At 39.6% G+C, this 13,054-nt stretch overlaps 1 protein-coding gene across 1 annotated transcript in view; it reads right to left on the bottom strand.

Annotated features, from left to right (window-relative positions):
- Positions 1–9,283, bottom strand: part of lrig3 (leucine-rich repeats and immunoglobulin-like domains 3) — a 28,651-nt gene extending 19,368 nt beyond the window's left edge. The window contains exons 1-3 of the mRNA XM_050035911.1: positions 8,823–9,283; positions 2,222–2,293; positions 2,034–2,108 (exon numbers count right to left, since the gene is read on the bottom strand). Coding sequence (XP_049891868.1) covers positions 2,034–2,108; positions 2,222–2,293; positions 8,823–9,019 — 344 coding nt within the window. The 5' untranslated portion in view covers positions 9,020–9,283. The remainder of the gene's footprint in view (positions 1–2,033; positions 2,109–2,221; positions 2,294–8,822) is intronic.
- Positions 9,284–13,054: the final 3,771 nt, after the last annotated feature.

Raw genomic sequence — 13,054 nt, 5'->3', positions numbered from 1 at the left:
TCTGGGTGGTTAGGTAAGTAGTTAACATAAATTAGCATTAGCTGTGAAGAAAACCACTATAACTCTGGATGGTTAGATAAGTAGCTAACATAAATTAGCACTAGCTATGAAGCAAACCATTAAATTCTGGATGGCTAGGTACACAGCTAATATAAATTAGCATTAGCTATGAAGCAAACCACTATAACTCTGGATGGTTAGATAAGTAGCTAACATAAATTAGCATTAGCTATGAGGCAAACTGCTAGAATTCCTACCTCTTCTACTTCCTGTCTTTTTCACTGGGCATTACTGTTACATGGTCAAAAACAGACATGTAACTTTGAAGGAAAAAATAACTCAATTTGATTGAAGAGTGAAACTAACTGAATATTTGTCAGCTCACCCCTCCCCGTCTAAGCATTTAGTAGAATCAACCGTGGCTTTCAGGTAACAAAAACCAAAACAAAACAAAAAAAAACAACTAAAAGGCCCTATCTAGAGCCAGTGTTTGGTTTGTCCATTCTGGGTTACTGTAGAAACATGGCGATGCAACATGGAGGGCTGCTTGTAAGAGGACCCACTCCCTGTGTAGATATAAACGGCTCAATCTAAGCTAATGTAAACACAACTTGGTTTTTCCTTAGTGATTACACATTAATAAAAACATATTTATGAATATTATATTCCATTTCTGAAAATGGATCCTGCCAAATCCTGCACACTGGTCCTTTAAAATCAGAGTTAACAGGGATGACACGACTTCGGGTAAACCACACTGAACAACAAATCGAATAAAGAAATTATGGTTTGGCTAAAGTCTGGAATTTTTTAAACTGAATCTGTGCAGGAACTCTGCACTTCAATCCAGAGTTGCTCAAGGGTACTTGGACAGCACACACAGCAGTTATGGCATGATGAACCTGTGACCTCTTTCGAACCATTCAGAGAACAATGCAGCCATTCACACCAGGTGTTATTTGTATGTGGAACAAAAAGTAAAACGTTTTTTTTCTTGGCTCAGGATAAAAAAATTGTGTAGTGGGGAAACTTAAATAAAATATACACTTATTAGCCCTCAAATAATGCTGTAAAAAAATGACACCTAAGGTGTAGAGGAGCTTGCTTTGACTTACACAAACCATCCCGCCCATCTTCTTTGTGCTGAAACTTATAGCTGGAGGTGACGCTCCTGCGCTAAACGTGCAAACAAATTGTCTGACGGCCACACACCCTGTGGCTGCTGCTGAGCGCCGTGTTGGGGCTTGATAAGGAATACGCCTCATCAAGCCGGGAGACGGATACATTCTTCTACAATAACTTCATGTCAGTCGGTTTTTGGAGAGACGTGCCAGAGAAAGCAAATAAAATTGTTGAGGTTTCACAAACTAATATCTGGTGTTCTTCTGAAAGCACGTATTGCACAACAATACACCAAAGAATCTTCTGGTTAGAGTCTGAGCAGGATGAAATACGACAAGTCAAACGGTTTTACTCCAGATAATCTCACAAAATCAGCCAATTGTTTTAAGACACTGTTGTTTCTGCTCCATATATACACAAAATCATCTTCCTTACGAAGACAGACAAACACATTTTTGCATTCTCAGGAACTTAAAACCTTGTTTTCAGATGAACCACCATTCACTTCTGAGTCCTATAAATGGCCACACAGATGCATCCACATAAAAATCCCCAAATTTGGATTTTCACATGACAGATTTTCCCTCTCTCCAGCGTCACGTCACTGCCTCCAGGTTAAAAATACACCAACAGCAGCAAAAGCCACCAAACAAAACATTTCCATTTCTGTTGATGGCATTTGTCTTCAACCACGTGACCCGTCTGGGGCTGGCTGCCATGTCTCAGACTGCTGCCCTGTCTGGGAACCAGCTCAGCCAAAAGGGTTTGCTCTCCGGAGGGAAAGAAGGGGGAGGAACCACTTCCCAGCTCACTATTTTAACCAGCAATGACAACTCTGGATTATCCTCGACACTAGTCTGAAGTGAGAGTCTGGATAAGTGCTCACAGAATTTAATAAAAGTCTTACTTACAAGATAAGTGTCGTTATGTTCGAAGAGTAAGGGCCCAGATCAGGTATTGCATCCAGTTCATTGTGGTTCAGCTTTCTGCACACATTGAGAAAAAGAAACAGTTTGTCACATGCAGAACAGTGATGGAGGCTGTTTGTAAAATCCTGCGTTTACTCTAGAAAGCACTGAGAACAACAAGGCGTACTTACATTTCACTTAAATGTTGCAATTTGGAAAACAAAGTGCCGTCAAGCACCTGCAATTTGTTATGGCTCAGGTCCCTGTGAAGGAAAAAAAGAAGGCAAAAATTAAGGGAAAAGTATACACCATGGACTGTATTTCTCAGCTGCTGCAGTCCTCCATTTAGGTCAACACAGCAAACATAATTACATACAAATTCACTGTGTTATTGTGCCTTGACACTGTGAACAGGGGAAACGCATCAAAGGAAAGTCACTGTAATTAAAGTTTGGGTTAGTGCAAACCTGACGGGGATGAATTGAAGCAGAACGGTCACAAAAATAAGCAAGAACAAGAGTTATTGCTGACGTACTGTCACAAACAGACGATGTAAATAAAACTGAATACAGTTTCAGATATCACCTAAAGTCACCATGAAGTCACTAAAGCCCAGTTTCCAACAAACACTTTTGGTATGGTACCTTTGGAACCAAAAGTACCTTTCAAACATGGTACCTAGATCCTGGCGTTTCCACTGCAAACAGTACCAGATCTGTGTGCTAGGAACCTCAACAGAGGGATGATCAAAAATGGGAACGGTACAGAACGGTTCTATTGGTGCCATTCACAACTTTTTACGCAGTGGAAACAGAAAAAACGTGTACCGACCTGAACTGTACCGTAATGCTTGGTGTAAACTGGGCTTGAAAGAACACTTCCCCTATAAAACGACCATTTGTGTATCAATTACTCAGCACAGGTTACACTGAATTTGTGAAGAAAACTTTACTTTTCTAGTATGCCTCTACTGTGAACGAAAAATCCAAAAAAGGTGAACATTCTCCACGTTCAAGAACAGCAAATTTATATCAAAATATCTATTTACGAACTCTTGCACAAATTGGTGCAGTATAACCCTGGTCTCATTTACCCAGTCGTATGCTCAGTCCTTCACAAAAACTTCAGAGTACATTTATTCCAATTCATTATCAATGTTTGCCTTTTTCGGATTCTTCATTCACCCTGGAGTCATGTGAGAAGAACCTCACTTTTCTTCATGAGTTTTAGGTAACACATGGTGGGTAATTAATATACAAATGGTCATTTTGTAGGTGAATATAACTTAAGAAACTGATGACTTAAGTTTTTTTTCCCCACATCTTCCCAACAAAGTAGTTCAACCAGTTCTAAAATTAGTAGTTCATTATTTATTTTCTAATAGTGGGTGTTCACTTCAAATCAAATCAACTTTATTTATATGGCACGTTTCATACAACAGTAACACAAAGTGAACCAAAACAGAAAACAAAAAAGAACAGAGAAAACCCAACCCTCCCACCCCACATAGAGATACATAAATACACACACACACACACACACACACACGCACACACTAGCTATCACTAAAGAGACACATTTTCACTTCAGGACAAACTATTAAAATAATAGCTCAAAGTATTTTTTTTGCTAATGGAAAAACTTCCAAAACAAACTCCTTCCCATTCAAGCCCAAAAAAGGTCTAAAAGTAAAACTGGCTTTTCATCCCTTCCTTGTAACACAGTGGAGAACGTCCATGCCAGAACAGCTCACTTCATATCCAGGCCTCTGCTGAGGAGCAGAGCCAAAACAGACAAGCTGATAAGTTATTGCGGGGCGAGATTCTCTTTGTGCTGAAAGGAGGCCGAAACCTGGCGAGGGAAGTCAATAAACCGCTGGAGCTGAGGCTTCGGTGCTGGCCGAGGCTTGGACCAGACCTCTTTTCTGGTGTCTGGACTTGTATTAACCGCATGCCAGTTTTGACTTTAAAATTTACGAACTTCCAAACCAGATCCAACAGATTAATAAAATGTATTTCCCTTAATATTCATGTCTAGCATTTCATACATTATGCTTCAAGAACAAAGCAATGTTTGTATTGATTAGTCAGGTTTTACATCAGAACTCCTAGATTTTTGCACATTTTTGGAAGCTTCTTAAGGAATATTTTTACATTAAGAAGGATGTATACATTGGTTGCTTATTGCCTATTGTAGTCTAGAGTAGTAGCTCTGGTCTATGTCTTCATTTTGTCTGAACCCTCCTTGGATCTGAGCCTGACTCAAACTCAACTGAGCCTGAGCTTGGACTGAAGTCTTGGCTGCAGCTCACTGGGGGTGAGACTCTTGTTTTTGCTGCCTGTTTTGAAAAGAAGCCTGAAAACCAGCTCAAGGAGTCTGGCAAGCGGAGCCTCGTGCACCATAAAGTGGTGGAGTTATTGACGCTGCTGCGCACGATCAACGCTGCGGTGCCAGACACTTTTTTTTTTTACACCCCCTCACCCTCTCCCCCTCCCCCTCCGCCTCCTTACCTCCCTCATCTGGAATCCATCAAGGAGCTCTGGGAGGAGGGGAAGAACCTATCAACTGCTAATGTATTCACAATGCCTGGAAAAGCGAGAGGGACGCCTTTCATACGGCTGAAACACCCCTGTCGAATTTTCTGGGGCAGGTTTTAGTTCGCTTGTGGAAAGTTTCATGAACCACTCAACTAGAGTTTTACTCCTAGCCTCACTATTGCTAACTTCCCCCACCATCCTCTTCCTTTTCTTTCCAAGCATATGTGTTGTTGTTTCTGTTGTTGTAGTTCCAGCGCTGGGGGCCATAAGGAAAAGGTGTCCTATCCTACTCCCAAGATAAACCCTAAGTAGCTCTGACACGACCACTTCCCTCACAAAGCAGGCTGTGAGCGGAGCAAGATAACACACTGCTGCATACAGGCTTCAGCCTCTATCGGCTGGTCTGGTGAAAATGTACCGTGTGACTTTCTTATCAAAGGCTGAAAAGTGAATAAATGAGCCACTCTTTAGGTCACAAGAGCAGCTGTCAGTAACATCTCAACTTATGATAATGGGAAAGAAGTTTTCATCAAGTTTCATAAATGTTTCTCATCAATCTCCAGGTATTTTCAGACCACAGGAGATTTGTCATAGTTCTAAAAACCTAGATCTAAGAACCCCCATGTTGTTGTGTCTGTACGGCAAGAACTAGGAACAATTGTAGTTCTTATGACACTGTTTGGAGGGACTTTTTAGCTCCCATCTCAGAGTAGGTACTCTTCTATGACTAACTTACTGGTGTTGGTTGTTTGGTTGAACACAGCTAATGCAGCACCAGCAACCGCCATTTTTAAAGCCCCGCTAAGACATGTCAACAACAAAAAATATAAAACAAAAACAACAGCTTATAACAGAAGGTAAAAGGCCAAAAACATAGGACAAATGGACCAGTAGTTGAGTCCAAGCTTTGTTAAGCATATGTAACAGTGGAAATACAAAGCCGTTTTGACTGCGACAATACTGCATACACTAGCCACTTACAGTGATAACCGCTGTCCGGCTTGCGTCACTTCAGCGTGCCTACTGGTGGTGTGAATGCAAACAGAAAAAAAGCTCTTGATGGTATGTAGTTCTTTGGGGACTTTGCCATAAGGCAGTTCCTCTCAAGGAGTCCCCAAAACTCTGATAGTCTGAAAATGCCTTTTAATGATCAGGGCCAAAGACAAAAACTTTTTAACATAGCCAAAAAATAGAATGCTAAAGAGAAAACAAGGGGAAAAATACAGATGTATGTGGTACTTTTCATTAATGACCACAATATTTGTGATTTTCGAGGGTTAGTATGATAAACTTTTGCTTGCTAGCTTGTAAGCTATCAGCTAGAACAGGTCGCTTGTACAGTCAGGTAAGTAGCTAACAAAAATTAGTGCTAGCTTTGATGTCAACTGCTGAGATTGGTAATGTGTTCTACTTCCTTTTTGTACTTTCTATCATTTTCTGTGTTACCTTGCCAGACTTGAACGTGCTGAAATTGACTTCAAAGCCAAATGTTTATAAATTCTTGAAGGACTTTGTACAATCCTCCGAAGGTGTATGTTTCCATTCTAGAATAAGTGTTTCATGTCATTCTGTAACCCACAAAGTTCTCTATTTATTAAAATTAAATGGTGTAGTATTTTGCCCTTAATTCACATATTGTTTAACAGCACAGAGTACTAATATTGATAGGTAGCTTCAACCCCAGAATGTTAGCTAACGTACCTGTAAGTTAGCATTAGCTATAACACAGACCCCAAGGATTCCTATTTTTGTCTACCTCTTGGCTTACTTCCTGTCTTTTTCATTGAGCGTAGGTGATGCTTGGCCAAATAAGTTCAGTTCTTTAGCTCTGAAAAATTAATTTCCTCTGATAAATGTTTGTAAATTCTCTAAGGAATTCGTACTTCTCCAAAGGTGTATGTTTCTATTCTAAAATAAGCTTGGTGACTCACAGAGTTTGCTGTTTATTAAAATAAAATGATGTAGTATTTTGCCAGTAAATTGCTAGATGATGCAAAGCACTTAGGACTGCTAGGTAGCTTCGACCTGAGAATGTTAGGCAGGTAGTTAGCACACCATGAATTATCATTAGCTTTAACACAAACCCCAAGGATTCCTATTATTGTCGTACTTCCTGTCTTTTTTACTAAGCATTTAAGGCACCTGGCCAAATATACATCCTTCTTTAGCGCCAAAAAAACATTAAATTCCTCTGATAAAAGTTTGTAAATTCTTGAAGGAATTCATACTTCTCCAAAGGTGTATGTTTCTATTCTAAAATAAGCTTGGTGACTCGCTGAATTTCATAAAAACAAAGCACGTAGGATTGCTGTGTAGCTCCAACCTGAGAATGTTGGCCAAGTAGCTGACACGCTTTAACATAAATTAGCATTAGCTATAACACAAACCCCAAGGATTTCTTTTATTGTCTTACTTCCGGTCTTTTTTAATGAGCATTAAAGGTACCTGGCCAAATAACTGTCTTTCTTTAGCACCAAAAAACAATAAATCTCTCTGATAAATGTTTGTAAAAGTCTCAAAGGAGTCTGTACTCGTCTAGAAATGAGTGCTTCTTGCGGTATTTGACTCAAAGTTCTCCACGTATTAAAATTAAAATTGTTTTCAAATTAAAACTACAGTTGTGCCTCACTCTTAAACCTTTAAAAGTACAGAGGCATTAAATCTGGGCATAAATCTGTATCTTATTTCTCCCAACAACCTCCCAGATATTCGTGGCTTAATCCCACTTCTTCATGCTCCTCTCCTCTTCTCCCTCCTACTTTCTCCTTCCCCCTTTTCTTTCTGAGTTTGAATCAAACTAATCCTACACGCTCCTCCTTAATCAGTACCATCGCTGGCTCTGGAGTTGCTAATTCAGCAGAAATAATGGGGTGCTGGAAAACAAAGGGTCGGGCGGTTTAAGGGGTTTAAGATGTGCTGGAGAGCCACTCGTAAATTAGCATGCCAGAGTGAAAAGAATTTTTCCCCCCATGTGGAACTTTTTTTTTTTTTCATTTTCTTTGGAAGGCCGTCCTCGGTTATGAGGCTCAGGCTGGGTCTGTTTTCTCTGGCAACGTCAAGTTTCCAGAGCAGCACATTTTAGAAAGAGAAAAACTAAATCCAACAGCAGGGCAACGGCTCGACCAGGCAGTGAATCAAGCGCTACAGCCCCTAACACTGTACAATAAAAATCAAGTACTGCAGCTTAACGCTGGGCAATAAAAAAATCCAGTAAGAATAATTATCTGTAAAGTAGAACGCACCGAGGAACATGCCATTAAAAGGTGCGTTTGGTGTTTCTGCTTCAACAGGCCGAGCTCAGCCTCGTCTCATCTTATAGAGCCAGAAGGCAAACAGGAGAGTAATGGAGATATTACTTTAGGAAGCCGTCCAAGGCTGCACACAGACTGCATCTGATTTATGCCTTTATGGCTTTGAAGGCCTTGAGGTCTGTGAAGCTGAAACCTGAAGACTGACTCCAATCACTGCAAATAAAAATGTGGATGTAACCACTCTGTCAAACCATTATATACTGTATAAATGTCTTTACTATGTGAGATACCTGTTATTATAGTACTGTTATTACTACTAAAACTGCAAGTATTAGCACCATTAATACTGCTACTACTACCTATATACCCAAAAGAGATGCATGAGAAAGCCTCATTTTCAAAGTATTACCTGCAGGCACTGTGAGGATTTATTCACAAGTATTTACACTTTAATAAAGAGGTCTGGAGGGACTGACAATGGCACATTGATGTGTAAAAACACACACTGAAAGGCTGCTTGTGCTTCCCTGGTGGCCTCAAGGAGCCTGATGTGCTGCTGCTAGGACCAATAAAACAAATAAAACCTAATAAGGCACATAAATAGATTCATGACAAGGTGTTGAATCGGATTACAGGCAAGATTTGTAGTCACAGGTGGACCTTGATGCCTGTCTGTGACTTTAAATGAGGCAGAAAAGTTCTGCAGTGAGTTTACAGCCTGGATTTGAACTTAAATAAAATAAGGACAGTTTTAAAGGAGAGAAAAGCAAAGCCACTCAAGTTGTTTTCTCCTGCAGCGCCAGATTTTAAAGTGGTTTACAACCTATTCCGTTTTCACTACGACAGGAATGTGGTCCCGTCGGTGCTGAAGGAAAACAGAGAATTTATTCCCCAAAGTGCAGAGATGTGAAAAGATGTTTCAACAAATTAACCATTAAGTTACAAATACAACAACTATGCAACACAGTGATAAAGGTGCACAGAGGCTCTTTAACTGGACTCACAGTTGAACTGTCCATTCCGGGATCGTGTCTGGAATTTGGCCCCTTTTCACCCGACTGCAGTCCAAAAGCTCCCCAATACACACGCAGGGAGGGGGACACGTCCTTGTGTTAGCACCACATCCACGTTGTAGCCTCAAAAACAGAATAAAAACCACGGCAAACCTCGCTAAACTGCGAGCCTGCGTAGAGGAACACATTTTTCTGGCCACACAAGAGAACACCCCTCTTCAGTTTTATCTTCAGATGAAGCGCAACCAATCCAAAGATTGAGAAATCACCAACACAAATCCCAAAATCTGGTGCTGGTTGATCAGCACAGTCGATCCTTATATCCAATCCCTTGTTGTTCCGAGGATCGAGGATGTGAAATGTAAAAGAAAAGCGCTCTTCTGAAAGTTGCCCATTCCTGTGGAGAAACTTTAGTGCCGTGCGCCTCGCTGCTGCTGTTGGGGCAACTTGTGCTGTGCAGGATCCCCACAGCGCAGCGTGAGCACACAGCAGAGGTATGCGGGGGGAGGGACCACAGGGGAGCCTGGGACATGTAGTTCAGGCTGCTCCCTCTGGATCCTGCAGGTTTATACCAGTCAGGAAAATTTCAGTCAAAAAAAATCAGTTGTATTCCATAGTTCCATAGTTAACATTTATTCAGGATCAGTTTGTGTTATGGTTATCTTTTTAAGTCTGTAAAGTGAAGTGTGAATTTACAGGATGTGTACATGATGGAATCCAGAACAGCAGCGCTGCAAAACCTGCAGAATATTTCAACATTTCAAAAACCACATAGATTCAGTTTGATTAACAAGTGCAATTTAATTTTTTTACTTTATAAATCCCCGAGGGAAAATTCAATTTTTTCACTCTGTTGTCAATTAAACACAGGTCCGAACACACACACGCACAAACAGGACCTGTCAGAGTGGGGCCGCCCATGGGCTGCCCATGACAGGTGCTCCGAGCGGTTGGGGGTTAGGTGCCTTGCTCAAGCGCACCTTGGCAGTGCCCAGGAGGTGAACTGGCACCTCTCCAGCTACCAGTCCACGCCCCATATTTTGGTCAGACGACCCTCCGGTTCCCAACCCAAGTCTACCCTATGGACTGAGCTACTGGAATTGAAACTGGAACTTCGATTAACATTTTTTGGATAGTTAAAGATTCATTGTGAAGGATTTACAGGGATATATTGGCAGAAATGGAATATAAGGTATAATAGCCTGAAAACAAGAACTGTGCCAATCGTTACCTTTGAATGAGTAGCTTATGTCTACTTAAAGACCGGATCCTTGTCTATGAAGTCCACCATGTTGCATTGCCACAGTTCTAGTAGCCCAGACCAGACAAACTAAACACTGGCTCAAGATCAGTGGTTTTCAAACTTAATGTGCCCAAGGCACACCAAAGAGCCAGCCAAAATCTCAAGGCTCACCTGTATTTATATCTGTGCACAATAGCCTCTACAACGTGTTATCACTCTTATCACGACATAAATGTTTGTTTTTATTTGCTAATATCAAATAACCACTGACAACCAATCATTACTCGTGAAATATCTATTAACAAAATGATTCAAGAATTCATTTTAAACCCTTTAAAATTACACCAAAGATAATAAAACATCCACTGAAACAAGAAATAATGTAAGATACTAGGTTCCAGGTGAAGGCTTTTTAAATTACATTAAATTACATTTTTAAGCTAGTTTGCCTCTTTATTAGGAAATGGGTACACACAACATACTGATACAGTCAATTAAAAATTCATAACTTTTTGTATAGATCCAGTTGAATATTACAATTTAGCAGCCCCTCCAGGACAAGCATGATCTTTTAACGTGAAACTGCTTTATTTAGTGTTTTTGCCTGTTTAAATCACCTGGTCTGAGAGAAAGAGCACCTGTGGATAATTTGTCTCCTGATAAAAACCTCATGAACAACAAACAATGAACAGGAATTCTAACCAGGAGAAGTTTCAGCTGGTTGTAATCTGAAATCCTCACTGCTAGATGAGCTAAATCCTCTTTAAACTCACACACTGGACATTTAAAGGGGCTCTATAGAAAATTCAGAGCGTATGAGTTGTCTGAGTTGCATTAATTGACTGATTATTTCAATACAACTTGAAATAAGGTATTCTGCATTATGGTTTTGTTAGTTTTACAAAAGTGAAGGGTCTTCCATCTCTCTTGTTTGTCCGTATTGGTTGTTGTTACAGATAAAAATCCAATTTACTGCCTGGTGCACCAGTTATTTAAACGCCACAATAACATTTCTATGTACATTTGCTGAAAATAAATGTTTTATAAAACACATATTTTAATTAACATCTTATGATAGAATAATAGGATACTTTTTTGTTTAAGTGATCTTTTCCTCACACCAGGAATCAGTGTGCATATAACTTATGAATAGCTATAACCAGGGATGGGCAGTATTTCTATTACTTGTATTTAAAATGCGTATTTCAATTACATTTGAGTATTTTGTAATTTGTATTTGATAAGGCCAATAAAAAGCAAATGTAATTTGTAACTAAATACTTTTGAGTGGAGTCATTTTGTATTTAAAATACCCAAAATACTTTGTCCACGAATCGAAAAACAAAAATAATAGGCTACACATTCTTATAACATGTCAAGGACTTTTTGAGTTATTCATGAAAAGCTTTGTGGACCAACCGACCAACCGACCAACCAACCAACCAACAGAGTGACCTATAGAGCTGTGGGTCGCTGCTAAAAAGAAAAGAAAAAAAGTATTTCCTGTATTTGAAAATACAAAATACATGTATTTTATTTTGATACATTTATTTGAGGGGTAATTTGTATTTTGTATCAAAATACATTTTGATATATTTTTGCCCATCTCTGGCTATAACTGGCTGGAAGGCCAAATTCCACCTTGTTGTAGGGCCATGTGAGACCTGCTGGAGGGCCAGATCTGACCCTTGGGCCGTGACATCTCTGCCCTCAGCAATTAACTAACAAATTAACACATAAATATTTGCTTTAAGTCTGACTAGCTTGTTGTGTCCTCTACAACTGAGGCTAAAACTTTGATTAAAACATTACAAAAGTGCACTTAAGTGTAAGTAGAGTATAATATCTGGGAGACTTCATGTACAAATGACCCAAATGAAGAATCAGCACTGACAGGAAAAACAGCTCAAACTGCTACAGGAACTTTTAGATTAAGCGCTTTCATGGAGTTGAGTGAACTTATTACAAATTTTTATGAAAGACAATAAGATCTCAAGAAATAATGGCTGGTCGAGATCTTGATACTTTTTAATTAGGTGTGACTTATAGTGAATAAACACACATGAAAGGATAATTAATTTACATTTTGAAGAGCTTTTTACAGTGCATGCCTCCCTGAACCTTCTGGTATGAGGCTGCTTTTGATCCTACAATGTCGTTTATTGGTGATGAGCAATTCTATTGTTTTTTTAAGTTGTCTTGTGAATGGTTTATTGTGTCTGTGACAGCTGCTCAAAGGTGTGAGACTCATCCTTTGCTCAGGTCGCTGACCCCATGTATTAAATAAGGACAAATGGGGCAGCTACAAAAGCAGAAGAACCCCCACACACTGCTAAGAACCCGAGGGTCATTTGTTCAAAAATAAGATGCTGCTCACGCAAATTTTTCTTTGTAAAATATGTTCTAATATTTAATATAATAGTCACTTGGATGTTTACCTCTATTGTTTTATTTAACATTGTTTATACCAGCTTTTAAACTAATGGCAAAACACAGCACGCAGCATTTTCCTGCTGCTCCATTTGCTCCTATCTTCAGTCATTTTTAATTAAAAGTTGTCAATAAATTGGATTGTGCCAGAAAGAAACTGGGCTGCTGAACAATGCATTGATTCTATACTTATGGGATAGAACGAACGTCGAGGTGATTTAACGTTGTTCTCCTGAGAAATAATGAAAACCTTATTTCCACTTACTGCTGTTGTAGTTTTTCTTACATCATTAATACAGACTTATTTGTGTGAGGAGGAGCAGTTTAATTTAATTTGAACAAATGATTCAATTTAACGTAAGAGCCATGTGGCATGATTCCAATCGACTTTAAAGTGTTTTAAAGTGGCTGAAACGTAATGAAATCAAATTCTCATCTGCGGCTTAATAACTAACTATAGAGAAAACGTCCCGCTAGACTCAGCTGATCAACACTACCGATAATAACCGACTTTCCTTAAGCGCCACAGTGTGCTGACTTCTCAGTGGGG

Source organism: Epinephelus moara, chromosome 23, assembly GCF_006386435.1.
Source record: "Epinephelus moara isolate mb chromosome 23, YSFRI_EMoa_1.0, whole genome shotgun sequence".
NCBI lineage: Eukaryota > Metazoa > Chordata > Actinopteri > Perciformes > Serranidae > Epinephelus > Epinephelus moara.
The sequence above is the reverse complement of the archived record's forward strand: the minus strand, read 5'-3'. Positions and strand labels throughout refer to the sequence as shown.